At 46.9% G+C, this 22,250-nt stretch overlaps 1 protein-coding gene across 2 annotated transcripts in view; it reads right to left on the bottom strand.

The window, feature by feature from the left end:
• Window positions 1–22,250, bottom strand: part of AGBL1 (AGBL carboxypeptidase 1) — a 479,354-nt gene that overhangs the window by 410,984 nt on the left and 46,120 nt on the right. For both annotated transcript variants that reach the window (XM_045825119.1, XM_045825117.1), the window contains exon 5: window positions 22,038–22,131. In XM_045825119.1, the coding sequence (XP_045681075.1) occupies window positions 22,038–22,131 (94 nt within the window). The remainder of the gene's footprint in view (window positions 1–22,037; window positions 22,132–22,250) is intronic.

A 22,250-nucleotide genomic window follows, 5' to 3' on the forward strand; every position in this document is an offset into this window, starting at 1 on the left:
GTAATATTTTGAAATCAAGAGAAAAAGTTCATTTAGCAATTTAAGTCTCTGATCCATCAATGTAATGACTCCGGTTCTTTTTCTCTTCCTTTGCTTATGTGCACTGTCGCCTAAAATAAATCCAAGCCAATATAAGGCTTTACAAATAAAGACATGAAAAGTTCCATTGTTTGACAAGCCTTCCAGAACACCACGTCCGGACCTTCAAGCAGCTGAGTCAACAAACCAAGATGTGTGCGCAGCGATTAACAGCATTTGTATGGGAAATGGACTTGCAGAATAATCTTTCTGTTGGAAGCCAATCCAATCCCCACGGGAAGGTCATCTTTTGTCTACGACAAACACAACAATATCTTGGCTCTTGCAAACCAGGCAGTTGTGTAAACTCCCAGGCGTGTCCGAGTCACCACGCTTATTTTAACAACCCCGCTAATAGGATTAAGCCGGTTTAAAGATTAAGCGACTTTGCTAGGGCGGGTTTCCTACATTTATAGAGTGTTTGTTGATAAATAAAATTAGAATTAAATAACACAAATTACGAGAAATAATTTTTCATGTCAACATTAGACAAATTTTTAAAACTTTTCTAGGGAAGCCAGAATCCTTTATGTGGGCAAAATCCTGCCTGTAAATTCATTGGTCAGATTTGCTGTATTCATGGCTGGAAGGAGAGTTTGTCCAAAGTGCAGTAAGTCGGCTGCGGAGCAGCGCCACAGTTCCCGTAACACACAACGTCATGCACAGAAGAACAAAGTGCACAGTCCCCCAGGGAACGGGACGTCATCACTTGTGATGCCCAGGGCCCACACGCTCACTCAGCAGTGCCCTGCGTCACTGCTGCACCCTCGGTGCCCTCCGCCAACTACATTCTGCCATGGTCTGATGTCCCGAGAGCCTCAAGAAGTCAAGTCTTCTTCAAAAGCAACAGACAAACAGAGAGAACCTGTAATTCTAGATCAGCAGGTTGTGATGAACACAAATGCCGTGTCCAGGTCCGTGTGGGAGCCACTTCACACAACTGTGCTGAGATGGCCGGGAAGGCACGATGGTGCACATGCACGCCACACCTGTGCGGTTCTCACAAGGAATGAGGTCAGGCTATGGATTTTGTTGAGTGAAAATACACAACTTGTGTAACAGCAAGTAATACGTAATATTAAAAAATGAAGAGTAAATATCGCCCTGGCTGGTGTGGCTCAGTGGATTGAGTGCCAGACTTCGAAGCAGAGGGTCTCGGGTTCAATTCCCAGTCAGGGCACATGCCTGAGTTGCGGGCCAGGTCCCCAGTAGGGGGTGTGCAATAGGCAACCACACATTGATGTTTCTCTCTCTCCCTTCCCCTCTCTCTAAAAATAAATACAATCATTTTTTAAAAAGTAAACATCAAACAAGTATGTGTGTGCAGTGATATATATGTATATATGCATGAATGAATACACACACACACACAATGGGTAACCATTAAAAAGACTAGAAAAGTATACAGCCACCTGTGTTTACCGGGAATCTCCAGGAATGAAACTGGCAAACAAGAAGAGCATTTCTCCATTTTTTAGAAACTTCTGTATTATTTTAATGTCTTATCACATTGGTGTGTGCATTAGTTGGCTCAGGCTGCCACAACAAATCATCCTAGATTGGGCAGCTTATCGACAGAGATTTGTTTTGTTGCCATTCTGGAGACAGGAAGTTGCAGACCAAGTGCCGGCAGGGCTGGTTTCCGGTAAACGTTCTCTTTCCAGCTTACAAGCAGCTGTCCTCCCGCAGTGTCCTGACCTGGCTTTTCCTGGGGTGTATGTGCTCTCTGTCTCTCTTCTTCTTAGAAGGCCACCAGGCTTACCAGATCAGAGCCCTACCCTTACGACCTCATGTGACCTTAATCACTTCCTGAAGACCCTATCTCCCAATATTAGTCACACTGAGGGCTAGGGCTTCAACACAGGGATTTGGAGGGGGGGCGGGGTCACAATTCAGTCCTGTGCTGTGTTTCTTAGCATTCAGTGTTTCCAACCACTCAGCACTGTGTTTCTAAGTGGACGTAATTCATGGCCTGCCCAGCACTTCAGAACAGAACCTCAGTTTTGTGCAGGTATCTGTGTATCCTCTGCACAGCCATATGCTTGAGAGAGGGCTCCACCATCCTCCTTGCTCTGGGTTAGTCCCGGAACAGACCTAAGACCCAATTCCAGCCAGAGACATGGGAGAGAGCCAATGGGAGATGCTGGAACAAGTCTCCTCCCTCTAAGAAAAAAGCCCTGGACTGAAACGGTCATGTCTCAAGGAAGCTGCCATTCTAGCTTTGGGGCCTGCACCCACCACAGCTGAGCACGAATCAACGCCGAGGCTGAGGCAAAGAGGAAAAACCCCGAGCCCCTGGGGGCTGTCACTGAGCCAAGGAACCAACCCTCCGACACCTAAATTTTCTAGTCGCACGAAACGAGGGACTTGCTTGCTGCTGTAATCGCCGTAAGCCGGAACGTGCGCTACCTGGAGCTGAAGTCATCATAAATAATCCGATTTCTGAGAAATATTTAAAATAGATCTTTTTAAAGACTGTTCAAAATCACTCCCTTAGAAATTTACAACATGTATTAGTATATTAAAGACTCAGAGAATGCCTGCCCTGTTGTATTTGAATCAGAGTGCCCCCAATTTATGGGATAATGGGATCCTTTATTTTCTCTCCAGTAAATCCTATTATTCTCGGCAAAGGAAGGTGGCTGTTGAAGGACGCCCCCAGGGTGCAGCTGGGACAGGCTCCCACGCAGGAGAAAATGACAAAGCCTGAAATGAAGGGAAAAAGCAGCAAAACTCCTCTAGGGGAGAAAAAGCTTGAGGGGCTTTTTAAATCCCAGGATGTTCAATGTCAATTTCTCTTTTCCGCTGTGCTGCCCTGTGGCGCCCATCACGGCCACCTCTGCCAGAGTCCTCAGCAAAACGGCACGTGAGCGTCTGTCCCTCACTGCTGGGCAGGTGGGGGGCGGGGGCGGGGCGGGAAAGGGATGTGGTTTTCCCACCACATTTGGAGTCACATTTCACTGCACCCTGAAGAATGCCAGATCCCAACAAGATGCCCATGTCATGCAATATTATAAACAGTTATAGGCATCCTTTTGGTGGAGGAATTATGTTTGGGGACTTTTCATCTGAGGAACTAAATGCTAAGTATGTATTAAGGGCAAATAAAAACTACCAAACGCTATGAAAAACAGACATCGCCACAGGATCTCACCTAAAGAGCGGAACCAGGGGAAGGCACGTTTGTAAATGTGTGTTTCATTTGGTCCAGGACGACCACGAGCAAATCCAACCAATGAGAACTCCCGAACGCCCTGCCCACATGCCCTTCCCAGAGGCACCCTTCAACTACTCCTTGTTGTTACTGAGATTTGACCAGCATCTGTGGGGCACTGCGGTCAACACCAGCCTTTCCCTACTAACTTATAAAACCCATCAGGACAGACGCAACAGCTTCCGCTCATCGCCCTCCCACCCCCAGTGCCTACGTGGCACCCAAGCTGAGGGCTGTGTGATGAAAGAACGAATCTGTCAGCGAATGAGACATTGAAAAACCCTCATCGATCAACTGATGAAGCGAATCACTCATGCTCAGTGACTATAATGAAGAATAAATTTATTCCCGTCGTAAAATAATGTCTACAAGCAGAAGGGAATACGTCAAAGACAGTGTATTTGTATCGGGTTCTGCGGAAAGGCCTAAATGACAAATTGTAGAAATACAGACATCTTTCCATATACATGCCTGCTGCCTAGAGCTTTGCTAGCGGTTTTCTCTAGTGCCCATTTAGACGGCGTTGGAACCACGATTAAGTCGCCATCGGGCGGCTTTCCAGCCTCCGGCACTTCCACAGGAACAGAGGGCCGCCTGCTCGGTGCTCAGGTACTGGCGTATCCTCCCTTCGCACTGACTAACTATCCTACACGAAATCAGAAATTCGTTCTGTAATTCATCTTGTCCCTTGGGTTATCACTAAGGTGATCACAGGTTAATGAGTTGTGAAATCGCTTCGGGAAGTGAGGTCTCCCAGTGTCTGGGGACATAAACACAGAGAGTATCGATTTCTAGAATGCTCTTCTTCTAGCACCATCATCACAGAAACCCAAAAGCACATTAAATTGAACAATCTTCTTTCTTAGAGACTGAAAGTGAGGCTATAACCTGTCAGGGCACACGGATATGGGAAAAAGATCCCAAGATTACAGCCAAGGAGACACTGCACCCTCTCTCTTTTTCTTCCAAATGCCAAAAGAAAAAAAGAAAATAAAAAGGAAGAGTAGGTATCCCTCGTTTTTCTTTTTTCGCAAATGGCAAGCCACTGACCCAGACAGCCTGACAAATGAGTAAGATGGTGGGGAGCCCTGAGGAGGAGGATGGAGGGAGTGGAGCAGCTGATACACGAAGAGAAGGTTTCTGAAAACTCTCACTATGAAGCGACCTAGCCAAACAATGACTTTGCTGAGAAGGTGCAGACGTGCTTCTGCTCTGCACTCAGAAGCAAACCCCAAAGCCGCTTCGGAACGACATGGGTTGTTCCGACAAGGTGTGAGCAGAAGTGAGAGGAAAAAATTAAAGATGGAAAAGTCCAGACCCACTGTCAGGACCACATTCTCGCAGGAGAAGGGGGTGCGACTCTGTAAAGATTGTTCCCCAATGCCCAGCAATCTCCTTTCCAGACACGGGACTTGGGAGCAGCGGGCCCGTCCCGCCTTGGTCCAGCAGGCTGGCCAGAGGGCCCTGGTATTTCCAGTTAGTGCGTGTGACTGTTAAATGCAAACAGCTTTCCTGTTTTTGGGTAGGGGTATCATTAGAATAAACACAGACCATATTCCAAAATTACAGGTTGTGAACAACCTCCAGGACCTGGCTACAGGGTGATGTGCACCTGAGAGAGGGTGTCGAGAGTGTCCTTCCCACGCCAGTCTCCCCACCGTGCTGAGAGACAGCCCCGTAGCCCAGTGTCCGACTACCCTGCCGCGGGGCCGAGGCCCCAGCACCCTGAGTGACAGGCTCACGAGGCCGGTCGCCCCCTCTGTGTCTGCGTGCACGCCTTCAGCACCTCAGCCCTGCCATTAAGCAAAACCTGCTCAGAAGGAAGAGGTGGCCCGGTGCGCTGCAGGGTCAAAATAAAACAAAAAAAGCCGTTAGGGGCCAGGGCAACACCTCGACCCCTTCAGTGTGCCACCTTAGATTCAAGAAGGCAACTTGGGGGTTCTACAAACAACTGAAATGATGATGATGATGATGATGATGATGATGATGATAATACACTGAACTTCTTAAAAAGTTATTTTCTCTGAGTGCCTTGGAAATGACGCCTCTATAAATATCAAGTGATCTCAGGATAACACTATACTACCAATACCTGAAGAAACACCTGCCATCTTGTAGGTGAGGCCATTTGAAGCTGTGATACCCGTGACTGCCAAGAGATGGCGCTGGGCTGCGCACGGGCTCAGGACTACTGGGTGGCTGCCACCTGGACCCGCCTTGGCTGTTTCTCTGCCTCACTGACTCTTGATCTTGCTCTGGAAACATTGCTTTCCTCCTCTGCTGTATTGCCTGACCATGGCCCACGTTCCCTCTTCCCCTTTATTAGTATAACTCTGCCACTGCATTATTTAACTTCATCACAGCGTCGTGTAATTGTGGACCTTCGTATTAACTCTGAAAAGCATTTGGGGGGATTCGTTTGGCCTGGAACATGCCACATAAAATGGGATTGCATTATGTGTGATGATGATTACTATGATGAGGGTGGGCCATTTTCAAAGACAGATTATTTCGGCCTGCAGGAAACGGAGGCCTGAGGCTGGCTCTTTCCATTTCCGAGCCCTCTGGCTCTAGTAAAACTGCCCACTGCACATGTTTTATTTATTCACCCCAGTCATTTAATCATTTCTGCTGTTAAATACTGAGGGGGGAAGTTACCGTGCTGCAGCGTGGTGTGGTGAGGAGAGACTGGGAAATTCTTACCAGGAGAACTGGAGCCTGACCTTACCTCTTCTACCTGCGCCCTCTGCGAATTGCAGGAAATCACCTATTTGGGACTCAAAGTCTCCATCAAATGAGCATAACCAAAGGAGTGCCTTCTACTTTTCCTTCCACATAAAACATTTAAAGATTCTATGGAAATTAAAAAACTTACTGCTATGTCACCTGAGTGTACAGTTCTTTTACCCTTTAAAAAGTATTGTAGAAATACTGAAGTTGCAAAAATTGCAGCAATACTGAACAACAGGGATAATGATGTCCCATTTCCACACTATCTCAAAATTTACCCATATTTAGTATCCAACTGTTACGCCAATCAAACCAGTTTGCTTCTTGCTGCTCTGCACGTTCTAATTCTTTTCTTCCTGCCCAGAACACCGCCTCTGCCCCGCTTGCCCCCTCCATTCCCCATCCCCGACACTCACGGGCTAAGCTGTCCTCATCAGTCAATTCCTTTTTGAATGAATGGATAAACGAACAACCTAATGGTCGATGACAGTGTTCTTCGTTCCAATGCATGTTATCTGCAGCCAGACAATCAAAATATTGTGTAGACTGGACACTATTTTCAGTTCGCTTTCATTTTTAAATTATCAAAGTGAAGCCTAGTAATTACAGAAATCATTTTAAAGTTAATTCATAGTTGCACCACTCAGAAATAACTAGAGTTACTGATGTCCTTCTTTCAATATTTTACCATGCATATTTTTTTAGGCAAGGGGACCGTTTTTTGTTTTGGTTTTTTTTTTGAACTGATGTTTTGAGATATGATTGGTGTGCATTAAATTATACACATTTCAAGTGCACAATAGTACGATCTGACCTATGTATGCACCTTGAACCGCACCACAACCAAGATAAGGAATGCATCTACAACCCCTGACGCCTCCTCGTGCTTCTTGGTGAATTTCCCCTCCCGCCCGTTCTTCACCCCCACCCCGTCTCCAGACAGCCGCTCATCTGCTTTCTCGAGCCATGTTGTGTTAGAATTTTGTATCAATGGAATCACACAGCATGCACTTTCTTGTCTGGCTCCTTTCACTCAGTGTAATTATTCTGATATTTATTCATGTTGTAGCGTATATCAATAGATTCATCTTTTCATTGCTGGGTATATTACATCGTGTGGAAATATTAGACTTTATTTATCTCTTCACCAGTTAATGAACATTACAGCTGTTTTCCATCTGGGGCTATCACAAATAAAGCTGTTGTGAATATTTGTACACATCTTTGTAAAGATATATTCTATCATTTCTATTGGGTAAATACATAAAAAGGGAATAGTCATATTTTAGGTGTATGTTCAATTTTTAAGAAACTGCCAGGCTGTTTCCCAAAGTGACTGTACCATTTTTACATTTCTGGCAGGAGAGTGTATGAGTTTCAATTTGTCCACATCTTTGTCAATGCTTATGATGGTCAATCCTTTTAATTTTAACTATTATAAGTGTAAAGTGGTATATATCACCTTGTGGTTTTAATACGCACTTCCCTGAAGATTGATGTTGATCGTGTTTTATATGCATATTTGCCTGTATGTCTTATTTGGTGACCTACCTGTTTAAATCTTTTGCCTGCTTTTTGTTGAACTGTTCATTTTCTTACCACTGAATTTCAACTGAACTTTATATATGCAGGATAAAACCCCTTGATGATATATATGATGGAAAAATATTGTCTTCCAATCTGTGTCCTGTATCTTCATTCCCTGAATAGTGCCTTTACCAGAAATTGTTAATTGTGATGAAGTACATCTTCCTCACTCAATACTTTATGGATTGCCCTTTTAATGTTGCATCTAAAGAATTTCTGCCTAACCGAGGGTCACAAAGGCTTCCCATATGTTTTCTTCCAGAAAGTTTATGGCTGTAGATTGCATGTTTAAATCTGTCATCCCTTTTATGGTCATCTTTGTTTATGGTGTGAAGCACAACCTGAATTAATCTTTGGATATCAAGTTTTTCCATAACCATATATTGACCACACTATTGCTTCTCTATGGAATTTGCCTATGCCAAAAATCAATTGTCCCTACATGTGTGGGCTTATTTCTAAACTGTCTATTCTGTTTTATTAATCTATTTGTCAGTCTTGACATCAATACCACACTGTCTTGATTACTCTCACTTTAAAATAAGTCCTGAAATACAGTATTATTAATCTTTCAACTTACTTTCTTTTTTTTTCCAAAACTGCATTTGCTATTCTAGGTCTTCTGCATTTCCGTAGGAATTTTATAATCAATTTGTCTATTTCTACCCAAAAAAAAAAATCCTCACAACTTTGGGAATGCATTTAACCTATAAATCAATTGAAGCAAAATTGACACCTTAACTACATCGAGTCTTCTGAGCCATGAATTCTATTTCTCTACTTATTCAAGTCTTCATCAATTTATTTCAGCAATATTTTGTAGTCTGTAGTATACAAATCTTTTGCATATTTTGTCAGATTTGCCCCTATTTCATATCTTTTGTTATTTTAAATTGTATTTTGAAAAATTTATTTTTGAATGGTTTGTTGCACTGTGAAGAAATAAAATTCATTTCTGTATATTGATTTTGCATCCTGGAACTTCGGTAAATTCAATTCATAGTTCTTGTAGCTTATGTGTGTGTGTAGATTCCATCAGAACTTCTACACAGACAATCATATATATCATCTGCAAATAAAAAGTTTTATTTCTTTTTTTTTAACCCACTGAATGTCCCTCTCTTCTTGCCTCTTTGCCCTGATTAGAATCTCCAGGACAATCTTGAACAGGAATGGTGAGAATGGACACTCTAGTCTGGCATCTGATCCTGAGGAAAATATTCTAGCTTTGATCATTAAGTCTGATGATACCTGATGGTTTTCATGGATATGATTTATGGAGGAAGTCTCTCTCCCTTGTTGAATTTTTAACAGGAAATGATGTTGAATTTTGTCAAATGCTTTTTCTATGTCTACTGAGATAATGATATCTTTTTTTAGTTTTTATGTGATAAATTATGTGCAATAATTTCTGCACGTGAAACTAATCTTGCATTCCTGGGATAAATCCCAATTGGTCTTGATTAATTGATATGAATTCTCTAAAACTGGGTTAAAGATATTTGCATCTCAATTCCTAAGAAATGTTAGCTGGTAGCTCTCTTTCCTGGTAAAGTCTTTTATCTGGGTAATGCTGGCCTCACCGAAAAAGTAAGGAAGTATTTCCTCTTATTCAATTTTCAGGAAGAGTTTGTGTGGAATTGCTAATATTCATTCTTTCAGTGTTTGGTACCATCACAAGTGAAGCCATTTGAATCTGGATTTTTGCAGGGATGCACTCAATTCGTTTAATAAACACAGGGTTCCTCTGGTTATCAACTTCCTCTCGAATGAGCTTTGGTAGTTCGTGTCTGTCAAGGCATTTTTTCCACTGCATCTCGGTTGTCAAATTTATTGGCACAAAGGTGATCGTAATATTCTCATCTTATCCTTTTCACATCTGTGGAGCTTGTAGCAATTTTGTCTCTCATTTCTGAAAACGGTAATTTGTATCTTCTCTCTCTTTTTTCCTGATCAATGTGGATGGAAAGTTTGTCAATTTTATTGATCTTCTTCAACAATAAGCTTTGGATTAAACTAATTTTTTTCTATTGCTTTTCTTTTGCTGTTTCACTGATCTCTATTCTGATCTTCCTTAGTCCCTTTCTTTTACTTACTTTGGGTTTTGATCTTTTTTAAAAATGAAACTTGATATCATTAATTAGATATCTTTCTGCCTTTCTTCTACTCTAACATACAGTTTATAACACATAGTTTATAAATTACCCCCAAGTGTGTGGCATCCCGGAGATTTTAACATGTTGCATTTCATTTTCATTTGGCTCAAAATATTTTCTATTTTCTTTTCTGATTTCTTCTTCAACCCATGGGTTCTTTGGAAGTATGTTATTTAATTTCCAAAAGGTGGGGGCCCTTCAAGAGACCTTTCTCTCATTGATTTCTAGTTTAATTTCGTTTGTGGTCAGAGAACATACTTTATATCACCTTAATGCTTATAAATTTATTTTAACTGGTTTTACAGCCTATAATATTGTCTATCTTGGTGAATATTTCATGTGCACTTGAAAATAATGTATGTTCTGCTGTTTCTCTCTACTATCAATTGTTGAAAGAGGGTTAGTAAAATCTTCAACTACAATTACGGATACACCTCCTGTTTCCCTCAGTTACAGCAGTGTTTGCTTTCGTTTGAAGCTCTGTTTTCAGGTGCGTAACATACAGAATTTCACACTTTTCAGACGATGCCCCACTGCTTTTTCATCTGCACTGCTTCCAGAGAGCAATCTGTTGTGTTGTTATCTTTATTCCTTTTTTTTTTCTTTTCCTGGCTGCTTTTGCGATTTTTTCTTTATCACTGGTTTTGAGCAATTTGATTATGATTTGTCTTAGAGGAACTTTCTTCATGTCTCTTGTGGTTCACGGAAGCCGCTATTTCTTCCTAAGTGTTCCGTGCCCACCCGTCTCCTCTCAGCAGAGACTCTATTGACATCTGTGTACAGCAGGCTGTTTGAGCTTGTCCCGTCGTGATTCACTGGGGCTCCTTCCCCTTCTTTACTTTTCCTTTATTCTTTCTTCCTCTGTGCTCCGTCTTGGAGATTTTCTGTTCCTATGTCTTTGAGTTTACTTATCTTTCCTTCTGCCACGTCTGATGTGCTTTACTGCAATCCATTTTACTGACATCTGACACACTGTGGCTTTCAACTCTAGAAGTCCAATTTGGGTCCTTTTTAGTATCTTCTCTTTCTTTACTTAAACGCTGAACATACGAAATATAGTTAGGATAACTTTTTAATGTTCTTGCCTGATAATTCAGACATCTGTTCCAGTTCCGGGTTGTGCCTGATGTAATGATTTATCTCCTCACTATGGGTAGCATTTTCCTGTTTCTTTGCACGCCTCATAATTTTTTATTGGATTCTAGATATTGTGACTTTTACTTTATTGAGTGCTAAATATTTTTGTATTCCTATAAATGTTCTGAAACTCCATTCTAAGATACAGTTAAGCTTCTTGGAAACTGTTTTTATCTGGCCAAGTCTTGCGTTTAATATGCTATAGGCAGGACCAGAGCAGTCTTCAGTTTAAAGCTAACTGTTCCCCACTGCTGAAGCCAGATTCCTCTGTGTATTTTTCTGTGTTCTCTGCCACACAAACCATGAAGATTTCCGGGAATCTTGCAGAACCACACATTATTCCCAGCCCCGTGTGAGCACCAGGCACGGTCCCCTCCATTCCTTGAAGGTGGTCTGTCCCAGGCTTTGGGTCTTTTCCCTACAAGTGCGCACTGATCGATATTCAGCTAAATCAATACTTGAAGGGGAACCTCTGAAGATCTCCAGAGTTTTCTCTCACTGTGCAGCTGTCTTCCTCACCATAGCACTCTGTCCTATCAAGTCTAAGCACCTTGGTTTCTTCTCCAGACTCTCTATCCCCTCACCTCCATCCCCTCAACGCAGACCAACTACGAGGCCGTGCCCAGGGCGCCCCTGCCTGCACTTCAACCCGGGTGCTCTCCCAGGACAGCAGCCGTGAAAACCGAAGGCTCACCTCTCAGTGGTCGCCGGCCTTCATTGCCCGACGGTATCTTTAAAAATATTTCTTATGTATTTTTATCTGTAGCTCTATTTTTTGTCAGGTAGGAAGATAAATCTATCCCCAGGTCTTCCATTTTGGCCTGAAGCAGAAGTCGTGTGTATATTTTTAAATAGTTGAGACCACACTGCATTTTGAACTTTTGAACCTTACTTTTCCTATTCAGTATTTTATCATAAGCTATTACCACTGGCAAACATCATCCCTAATCTATTTTTGTGTGATGCTACATAATATTCTAATATATAAACGTATTGCTTTTACTGTGCATTCCCTGTTAGCAAACTTTTCCTGGTTATATTTCCAATTATAAATAAAACTATGATTGTAATAATTTTGTGCATAAATCTCCAACCACCTTTCTCGATGACTCTTTTAGACAGGTTTCAAGAGTGGCAAAATCGGGCTAAGGAATGAAAACTTGAAGACAGAACCCTGACGTACACCACGCGGTCCCCACGAGGGCCTGGCCGACCTGTGTCCTGAGCAGCGTACGTGAGTGCTCGCTCGCCATGCGGCGTCCTCCCCAGCGACAAACAGGATCATTCTCCAGAACCCCTGCTCCTCCTCCGACTTGTGAGGCTGGTCTCTTGATCCAAACTGTGTTTCTCCGATTATTGGCAAATTGGATATTTTTATGAACTTATCAGTCTTTCCAGTCCCTAGTTGCAAACCATACATTCCCATTCTTTCACTGCCTGAAAGGTATCAGAGCGTTCCAGACCAACCTGTGTGAGCGCCCTGGCCTTCCTCCCTTGCCACGTACTCCAGCCACACAGACGCCCACTGTTTTTATTCTGTTTTTGTTTTTTACATTTGTTTCTCCCTCTGCCTGGAAGGTGATCCGTTTACAACCTTAACGCAGAAACTCCTTCCCTATTCCGAACCAAAAGCTGCCTTCTCACTCAGTTCTTTCCGGCAGTACACAGTAGGTATTCAATAAATGTCCGCCAGTTCCTGGGTGGGCGAAGATCCTCCTCCTTTGGACATCCTGCCGTTGTGGCACTTTCCTCACCGGTTTGCACACCGGTGTGTGCACACATCTGTGGACTCCATGAGGGCAAAGGTGCTGTATTTCCATCTCAAAGCCCACGCCCCCTGCTGCTAACAAGCGCCCCAAAATACCTACTAAATGAATAAATGCTTAAAAGAGTGTAACTCAGACAAGCCAGAACGACTGTTCATTCATTAACCTGGCATTTATTGAATACCTACTATGTACTACCGGAAAGAAACTCAAGCCTAATCTATAAGAATTCTCTTCTTTTCCAAGGCAATCTATTGTCTTGAGCCATTTTTCTCATTGGCTCTGAGGCAGATAATTAATGACCACAGGAGATTAATATTAAACCAGCGCTGTAATTGGACATAGACAGAAAGCCTCCCATCTGTTTCCATCCTGCAGGGTCTCGATTCCCCGAAGCAGTGAGCTTTTAATGGCTACACATCCACACGGTGGCTTCCTTTTGACCCCTTCCTTTCCAGCTACTTGCACTGGCTCGTCTCTGCTGAGAGGACACACATCCAGACACCGCACCACTGACAGCCCCGGCGGAAGAGCAGTGCGTTTCCCTCCCCACGCGCTTTGCGCTTTGTGCTTTGTGATGTCTGAGCGTGGAATCGACCCCCGAAGAATTTGGTAATGGCCTAGCAGAAACATCGCCTTCCCGAAAGCAAAGGGTGAAGGGCACAACAGAACCTACTGATACAGGTCTTTCCGTACCTCTACCCAGTTCTTCAAATCCCCTGCCCCACCTATTTGGTGAGGAGGGTGTCATTTACAGGAAGATGTACACTTCTCTGAACAGCTCCATGCTGAGTCGGGCTGGGCCAGAAGATTCGTTTCTGTGGCAAGTGAAAATCCAAAGAGCCTGCCTCCAGATTCCAGAGTAAAACTGGGGCAAATCCATAGAGGAGTCTGGGCAATACAGGCGTCGGCAGATAAAGATGGAAACAGAGTATCTGTAAAGAAATCTCACCAGGCCCTGGCTCACGTGGCTCAGTTAGCTGGAATGTCATCCTGCAAACCAAAATGTTGCGGGTTCCATTTCTGGTCAGGGCACACACCTATGTTGTGGCTTTGGCCCCCAGTCAGGGAGCTTCTGCAAGGTGACTGACTGATGTGTCTCTCCCACATCGATGTTTCTCCCCCTCTCCCTCTCCATCCCTTCCCCTCTCTCTGGAATCAATGAGCAAGTCCTCCAAGGAGGACAAAAACAGAAACAAATACACAAAAAAGAACCCTCACTAGGCAGGTAAATGCAGGGCCACCTAAGAATACAAAGGGCCCAGGACGTTTTGTTTGGGTGTTTCCGGAGCCTCTGTCTACACAAACAATTGGCTAAAAATCCACAAAGCAGCCACACCCTGTCTGCCCTGCCTCACGCTGTGCTCAGGAGGAAAGTGCGCACCAGACAGCAGCAGCGACCCGACTGCCTGGCCATCCTCCTGGGACCAGGCCCTGGCCGTGGGGTCTCAAGACAACCTTGTCCGCATGAGATGCAGCACTCCTCTCCCTCCTCTCCCTCCACGTCTGGCCCACCTCAATCAGGTGTGGCAGGAGGTCAGAGAGCACCCCAAAGTGGGAGAAACAAGAGCCAGAAGCCCTGTCTAGATGGCACGGCCAGCCCCGGCCCATTCGGCCAACAGAAGAGAACTGTATGCATTTCACGCAAATCGCTCCTCAGTGGGGGCCTCCTGAGGCCCTTGGGCCCAGAGCAGGAGCCCCCCCGCTCGGCTTTGAGGGCCTCCCTGGACACAGGCATTCATGAGGACATTTCCATGGAACAGGACACCGGCCCATTTCCCAAGCCCAACACTGGGTCCCAATGGGCCTTCCCACCGCCCTGCACTGTTACTGCTGCCGTAAGTGTCAGCAGCATGAGGACAGGGTGCAGCACCTCCTCTGTCTTCGAGCCCCCACGCCCGGCACCCAAGCAGCACAGAGAGCGTTGTCAAGTAAATGTTAAACATCCTAGCTCAGGGCATGTTCATTCTGCATCATCTGGTAGAGCAACTTAGAGAAACAAATGTCTTGACATTAGGACGGAAGGCTTGGTCTGACCTCGCTGGGTTTCAGTGACCTCGTCGTAAGATGAAGAAGTTGGAGCAGCAGACCCCTAAGGAACTTCCACTTTTAGATCCTGTGACTCAAATATCTACGACTGGCTCTAATCAGGGAGAGATCACTGGCTTCCCAGGAAGATGAAAGGGATTTAAACCAACAAACCTTGTTGCCAAGGTTTAATACATGTAGGAAACTATTCATTCCGCCATCAGCTACAAGCTCGGAGTCAGGTGGCAAACACACTAATCACTGTCAGTAAGCTGAGCCTGTGTTGTACACTCCCAATGTCAGCACTTGGGCAGCTGGACTGGAATTTTTTTGTTCCTGTTCCAAGGTATTTGAGACCAAGTGATCTGGAGCACACAGCCTCTGAATCCCCAATGTGAGCCCGTGCCCCGGAGCTCACAGAGTCTAATTATACTGAACAGAGAGCAGCAAAGTCACAAAGCCATTAATGAGGGTGAGGAGGGGAAAATGAATGCCCAGGGAGGGATTCAGAAGCTATTCTGAGAAAGGGGAAAATTTGCTTCTTTGTCTCAGTGACAAAGCAGCTGAGTCATCCAATCGCTCACCATCTCGGGGAACCCATTAGCTTTGCTTGAGTCTCCACTCATCTGTCAGCTACTGGAGTCAGAGGAAGGAGCATGGAGCGATGGTCGGAAAAAGCCCAGAAGGCCTGGCTCTGGGAAAACACAGCGATTTGGAGGGAGGGAAAGAAGGAGCAGGACATTGTTTATAGCTTGTAAATTGAAGATGGAATCACTGCAAAGAGCTGCCAGTGAAGCCAGGCCCAGGAATCCCGCACTTAGGCAAGGCTCCGCTGGCAGAGCTGCCCTGGGATCGGGGCTTGGAGAGGAGAAGGTCATCTACCACTATTCTAAGCTCAAGGCGCTGCTGGGACAGACAACGGGAGACTAAGCTGAAGAATTTGCCTATGAGGCTTACTTAGACCCAACAGGTCCATCTCCACCCGCTGCCAGGTGTTTAAACCCGGGGAGCACACGGCCTCCAGCTCCACAGCCCCATAGTAACCCAGACCCCCAGGAGCCCCTGACCCGAAACAGTAGAAATCACAGCGTGAGGATCCTGCTGAAAACCTGAGAGGACACTGAGGGGTGAGAACCCTGGAGATCCCTCCTCGGCAAGGTCCCGAACGACATGCTTCCTGACCTCTGGTGGCCTCGGGAAAGCCACAGAGAGGACCAAGGTGAGGCACAGAGGTGCCATCTCGGCTTGCGGGCAGTCCTGCACTCTCCCTGTGAGTGGTGCAGTGTCGGGGAATACGAAGGTGTTTAAGGGCCAGCCCCAGCTGGGAATAACAGCCCCCCAGTCACCGCTGACTGAGTCTGGTGTTTCTGAAGGCCAGCAAGCAGGGTCTGAAGTCCTGGGTGATACACGAATGATCACGGCAGGAACCCAGCTTCCAAAGGCTGAGTGAAGACTTACAGTGTGAGGATCCAACAGGCTCTGCAGGGAGGTGGACACGGTCAGGGAGACAGACAGTGGACACGGCTGTTACTATTACCAAAATCCTCGGGCCCCTCCTAGAAATGAGAGAACAAGGGCACCGCTCCAACAGGAGGTGCTGAGACACAAAACAAACACAGCTTCCCTAAGGTCACAAGACGAGGGAGTCACAGACAAGCCATCCATCTTCGTCTCAATAAATTTCCCTAGCGATGGGAACAAAGACAGTTGTAGTGGTGGTAAACAAACTTGTCTACAGTGCAACCAGCTCCCGAGCGCTAGCTCACCTTGGCCCAGTATCATTTCTCCTCCCCTCGTTCTATAAAAAGCTCCCCCCTCCCTAAACTTCTAGAGCCCCAGCTGAACTGGTCACCAAACCCAATACTGGAAGCCCATCTCCAACAGCAAACAAAGTGTTGATGTGAATGCTGCCCCTGGCAGCCCCCAAACCCAGATCTTTCCCTGCCACCAATCTTGCCAGTTCCCCAAACGCCAGTAAATAAGAGACGGAAGAGCCCACATTGCTCCTTCCCTGCAGCGAGTGAGACTCCCGCTCTCGGAATGAGTTCCCAGAGGCACCTGAGACGCTCACGCACGCGAGAGCGTTCTTGGCAGGCCCGTGACCTCATTTCCCAGACGTGTTGGGGCGTCGTGGAGCCCCCCGCCTGCAGTCAGCAGAGGATCGAGAAAGAACAAGATCGTCATAATGAAGGATCCTACTGCAGCATCCGCTCGGCAAATGCTAGCTTCTTTTTCTTTCTTTTTTTTTTTTTTAAGATTTTATTTATTTTTAGAGAAAGCAGGAGGGAGAAATAGAGGGAACGTCAGTGTGAGAGAGAAATATTGATCAGTGGCTTCCTGTACGTGCCCCAGCTGGGGACCAAACGCGCAACCCAGGCACGTGCCCCGACCAGGAATCAAACCCAAACTGCTGACCTTCCGCTTTGCGGGACGATGCCCCACCAACGGAGCCACACCGGTCAGGGGGACTTTTCTTCATCATTAGAGAGCTTATTCACAAAAAAATATTTACTGAATTGAATTAAGCCAACCATACAGGCCGTTGGGTAAGCCCTATGGAGAACAGAAACAGAAATACAACTTGATTTCAATCTTCAGAACAGTGAGAATTTAGAGGGAGAGGTGACACTCAGACCAATGTAGCACGGAGTTGAATCTGATGCCGTTAATGGAAAAGGCGAACACAGCGCTGGGGGAGCACATAGGAGGGAAGACTCCTGTCTGGTGGGCGGAGCAGGCGCCACAGGGCGGGGCCTGAAGAGAAGGGAGAGCACCGACCAATCAGGCAGCAGAGCCATTCCTCAGGAGCGGGAGCCGCTGAGGCAAGAACTGGGGAAGCACAGGGCCCGCCGCACGCGGACAGAATGAGCTAGAAAGGGAGATGAGAGGAGGGACGAACGATGAGGATGGACAGAGACGGGGACACGTCCGTGAGCGCTCTGAAGGAAGCGCGGCAGTCCGACCCAAACGGCTCAGACAAAGGTGATGGTCATGAGGAAGCAGGTGCAAGCCAACCGCAACGCATGCCAGTGACACTGCCAGCACGGTGGCAATGTGGGGCGTGAGCAAGGCCTGGGCCAGCGCCTCGCTGGGAGTGAGGCCGGCACGAGGCCACGGAGGGTCAGTGACATTGCTCTGCATGCCCCTTCCCTCTGGAAGGCGTGTGGCATGCACCTCTGCCGTAAATCTTGCCCTGAGTACGATCTGGAGACAGGGCTCCATCGGGGAACAGCTGCAGGACTAATTTTAGGTCTGTGCTGGGGAAGTGGGGCAGGCCTGATCTCCAGGGCAGGGCGGAAACAGTAGCACACACTGGGCATCGCTTCCTACACACGCATCCCGGAACAGCGCCCGCAGCCTGCTGCCCACGGAGGGCGGCCCTCCAGAGGGCTATCCGTGTCTCCTGACGTGGGACCACATCCCCTTCCCAGAGACCCTTCAAACCCACTGGTTCCCGCACCCGGGTGGAGCTCAGGAGAACCCCCTGGGTGCATCTTAGTTACTCCTTGGGGACGGGGTTCAGGGGAGAAGGTGAGCACTGGCCAAAACGTCCCACCTTCACATTCTCCCCCAGCTCTGCTGTCTCATCTGAAGCAAGCGTCCAAGGCTCCAGTAGTATTTGTACTAAGAATGATTAACAGTATTATGCACATCAAAGGTCACAACATTTTACACCTTGTTTCTTAACACCTGCAACCAACCTAGGAGTTAGGACTCGCTATTCCCACTGTGAGGGTGATCTACAAAGACAGCTACAGTACAGGCCTTCTGATTTTAACACCTTTGTTCGTATCTTGCTGCTGGGGGTTGAGGGTAAGGTAGAAAACAAGGCAGCTCTGGGAGAGAATTGAAAAGCAGAGGGAACACACATTTATTTAGCCTTTGAGAGGAAACAGCCATTCGATTGAGTAGAAAGGCTCTTCTATCCTTAAGCAAATTGTTCCAGGACTAGGAGCCCATTTAGACAGCAACAGAAATTTACACAAACTTGAACAGCTTACGATTGTCTTACGTATGGTGGTTTAGAAATAAAATGCTGGAAATAGATTGTGTAAGACATTCGGGTGGTGGTTTAAGAGCTAAGGCTCCTGCATCAGACAGGGTTTAAATTCCAGCGCTTTGATTTAAGTGCTAGCATATTACTTAACTTCTTTCACCTTCAATGTTTTTTTTTTTTTTCCTGTGAAACTGGGGATAGTAACAGCACCTGCCTCCCAGAGGAGAGAATCACATGAGATAAGGCATGCTCAGAGTTCAGCACTGGGCAGGACACATATAAATGCCAGCGCAGTGACGGCTCCGTTGTCATGGGTGGTGACAAACCTCTCTTCCACAGGGGGTTTGTTTTAGTTTGTCACTGGGCTCAGGACGGGGAAGCTGCCCCCACCCGGGGTACTGGCCACCACTGGTCTGTTCTCTGCCACTGCAAACTCACTTTGCCTGATCCAGAACTTCACCCACGGGGAAACGCAGAATATGCATGCTAGTCTATCTCGTTTCCATCCACCCGGAGTAGCGTGTTAGGGATCCATCCATATTGTGGCTTGTGTCAGTGACTTATCCTCTTTATTGCTGATCAGTTTTTACTTCACAGATACACCACAGTTTGTTTATCCGTTCATTTGGTGACCATTGAGGTTGTTTCCAGTTTTTTAAAAAATTAGAAATAAAGCTTCTATGAACATTCTTTAAAAAAAACAAAAAGTGAGGGGCGGGGATCGTGTTGCCCAAATTCTACAGGAAAAAAAGGAAAGAAATGCAGAAATAGGCCTGAGGTCTCTGGAGGTGCCTTTTGTCACTGGAAACATCCCTGGTGTCACTTTCCCACCTCCCCAGGGCACCTGGGTCACATCTGTGGGGGAATGCAACCCCCCTTGCCAGAGAGGAAGAGCAATAACGTGACAAGCTGGACTCTCTGAGACGGGGACTACTGTGCTTTGTCGCTCACTCCCCTGTGTGCTGCCCGAATGGGGAGGACAACGTGGATGAAAGAGGGGCCACGCACGATGCCGACAACCTCAGGGGGGCCCGCGTGGCAGCCCTATGACCTCAGAGACCAAAAGCGACCACGCAGGATGGTCTGAACGTGAAAATCCCTAACAAACCCGAGGTGTAGCGGGCAGTCGAGTCCTCGGCCTGCAGCTTCCCGGGCAAAGGTCAATCTTTACCTCAAGTGAGCCTGTCCATGCATTTTTGCCTCTACGACCGCACACCTTGGAAATGGCAGAGGACCCTCCTTTCCCAACCCTAAGAGCCCAGTCTCCCACCAGAATACGAGACCACCGAGCCCGGCGTGGCTACCTTGCTCCCCACATGCCTCCTCTATGTGCTGTGGATGCTCAGTTAACCACCCTGCACCCACCAACGTAAAGGAAGTAGTACGTGTCTCTGTTTACTTTCTATCCAGCCCCAGAGATTTCCCCGATCTGCTTTCTCCCACCCTTAACCTAACACCAGTGGATTTCATGGAACCCTCCTTCCGTCTCCTTTCATTCTCCTGTAGAAAATAAGTTGCAAATTGCCATTCTCTGGGGCAGGTTCTCAATCCATTGAGATTTTGCTTCCCGGCAACTGCTGTCAGTTTGGCCCAGATAAACTCATGAAAGTGTTCTACAGGCTTGGACGCCTCTCCCGTGGACAACAAAAGGCGAGAGGGCCCCAGAAGGAAGGGGCCTGGTGCCCAGCTCAGCCGGGAGGGCCTCCTGGGGAGCGGCACAGCGCCCAAGCGGGCGGAGAAGAGGTGACCGAACAAGACGCGCACGGGGAGGGGCCCAGCAGACGCCCTGGAGATTTTTCGCAGAAGGTAGGGGAAGCGACCACACATTCCTGAGCTGCCAAACAGATGAACGGAAGCAGCGGCAGGTCAGGAGAGGCCGTGGGAACAGGGTTAAAGGTTCATGGCCTGGCGGCCAAGGGACAGGTGGAGACTGCAGAGGTCAGCAGTGAAGACCCACATACGACGATAAAAACCAGACGCGTATCCAGAGCCGAGTCAGACCTCTCCCCAGGGACAAAGATGGACATTTAAGATGGAAATGACGTACAACTACAGGACAGTCGAGAGTTAGTTCTTTGTTGTTGTTACTGAGTCTGTTACTAGGCCCCCAAGGTGTTGTCCTAAGTAGATGAGGATGGCTTGGTAGAATTTAGTGGAACCCCAATGTGCAAGACATTTGCCCTTGGACGGGAGGTTTCTGAAATGAGGTACGTGGAACGCTGACTCCCAAGAAAAGGCAGCCTCTACCCAAAAATAGTTCCCTGGCCAAATCAGCTTCAGAACAGGGCACACTACGGCTCTGACACACTCAGATGCTCTGAGTGTGCACCGGCTTGACAAGGGCTTTGAGACGTCTCACAGCAAAGAAATCCACCCAACTTTGTCTCACCTAGTACTTCTCAATACATGCGATGAGGATTTTTTTTTTTTTGCTGAGATATAATGTATTTCACTCTAGGAAATGCCGGTGTAGAGAGCTGCAGGTGAGAATGGATGATAATGGCATTACTGTGGTGACCCCAAGAGACAAATATGCGGGTGGAACAGGAGCCTGAGATGGATGCTGGGTTTCGGAGACTATCATAGCTGGGCACGGAAATGCTACTTTGCCAAGCGACCCCATATATCTTGAAAATTGGCTGAATCGTTTCTAATATTCTTTCAAGGTCCTTGCTGAGTCACTCCCAGAAATGATGGCTCTTAATGGTTCCAAATATCTCTAACGCCTTCATGTCTAACCATCTCCCTTTTTAAGTCGGTGATTCACTCCACTCTAGCACGCCAGAGAGAATGGTAGAGTTTCATTTTCCACTCATAAAACACGTCTGAAAACCAGCCCACAGCCGTGATGGACGGCCCTACGGCCCAGAAATTTAACTGGCTGGCCCCTGAGGAATGTCACCTCTCCCTGTCATTTCTGGGCCGTCTTTTAAGGACTACGCTCACTATGGCAGAGGTGCTGTGAGAAAAGAACCAGAGTCTTCGGGCAGAAAGCCTAGGCTTTGAAGTCGGGAAGATCTGGATGCAAGCCCCAGCTCTGCCTTCCGTAGCGTCGTGACTGTGGATGAGGCTCCTCCCACATTTGTGTTTCCTCGTGTGAAAGTGAGGATAACAGTATGCCCACTCAGGGCTGTGGCGAGGATGAGAAGAAACAACACATGGGTGGGGGGAGCGCAACTCGAGATCGATGCAACAAACTCCCTGGACGCCATCTGCAAGGTGGGGAAGTCATCGCCCAAGAGCGCGGGAAGCGCCACGAGCACATACACGAGGCCGCCCCACCACCTCCGCCTCTGCGGCCATCACCCACAAACGGCAGAAGTACTCACTGGAGCGCTCTGTACCTGATTATTCGGGTACGCTTCCTGGTGTAAGGGGCGATGACCTTGAAAAGCAGCTCCATTGCCCCGTTAATCCCCAGCATGGCTCCCGTGGTGACTGGGGAGGACAAAAGCACAGTGGTTACTGAGCTATCTGAACCAGGCACTTTTCTCAGCATGACCGAGTGAACCTAAGAGACAGGGGAGGGGAGGTGCATCACCTTCCTGAACAAAGGC

This window comes from Phyllostomus hastatus, unplaced genomic scaffold, assembly GCF_019186645.2.
Source record: "Phyllostomus hastatus isolate PE091 unplaced genomic scaffold, TTU_PhHast_1.1 phas_scaffold_555, whole genome shotgun sequence".
NCBI lineage: Eukaryota > Metazoa > Chordata > Mammalia > Chiroptera > Phyllostomidae > Phyllostomus > Phyllostomus hastatus.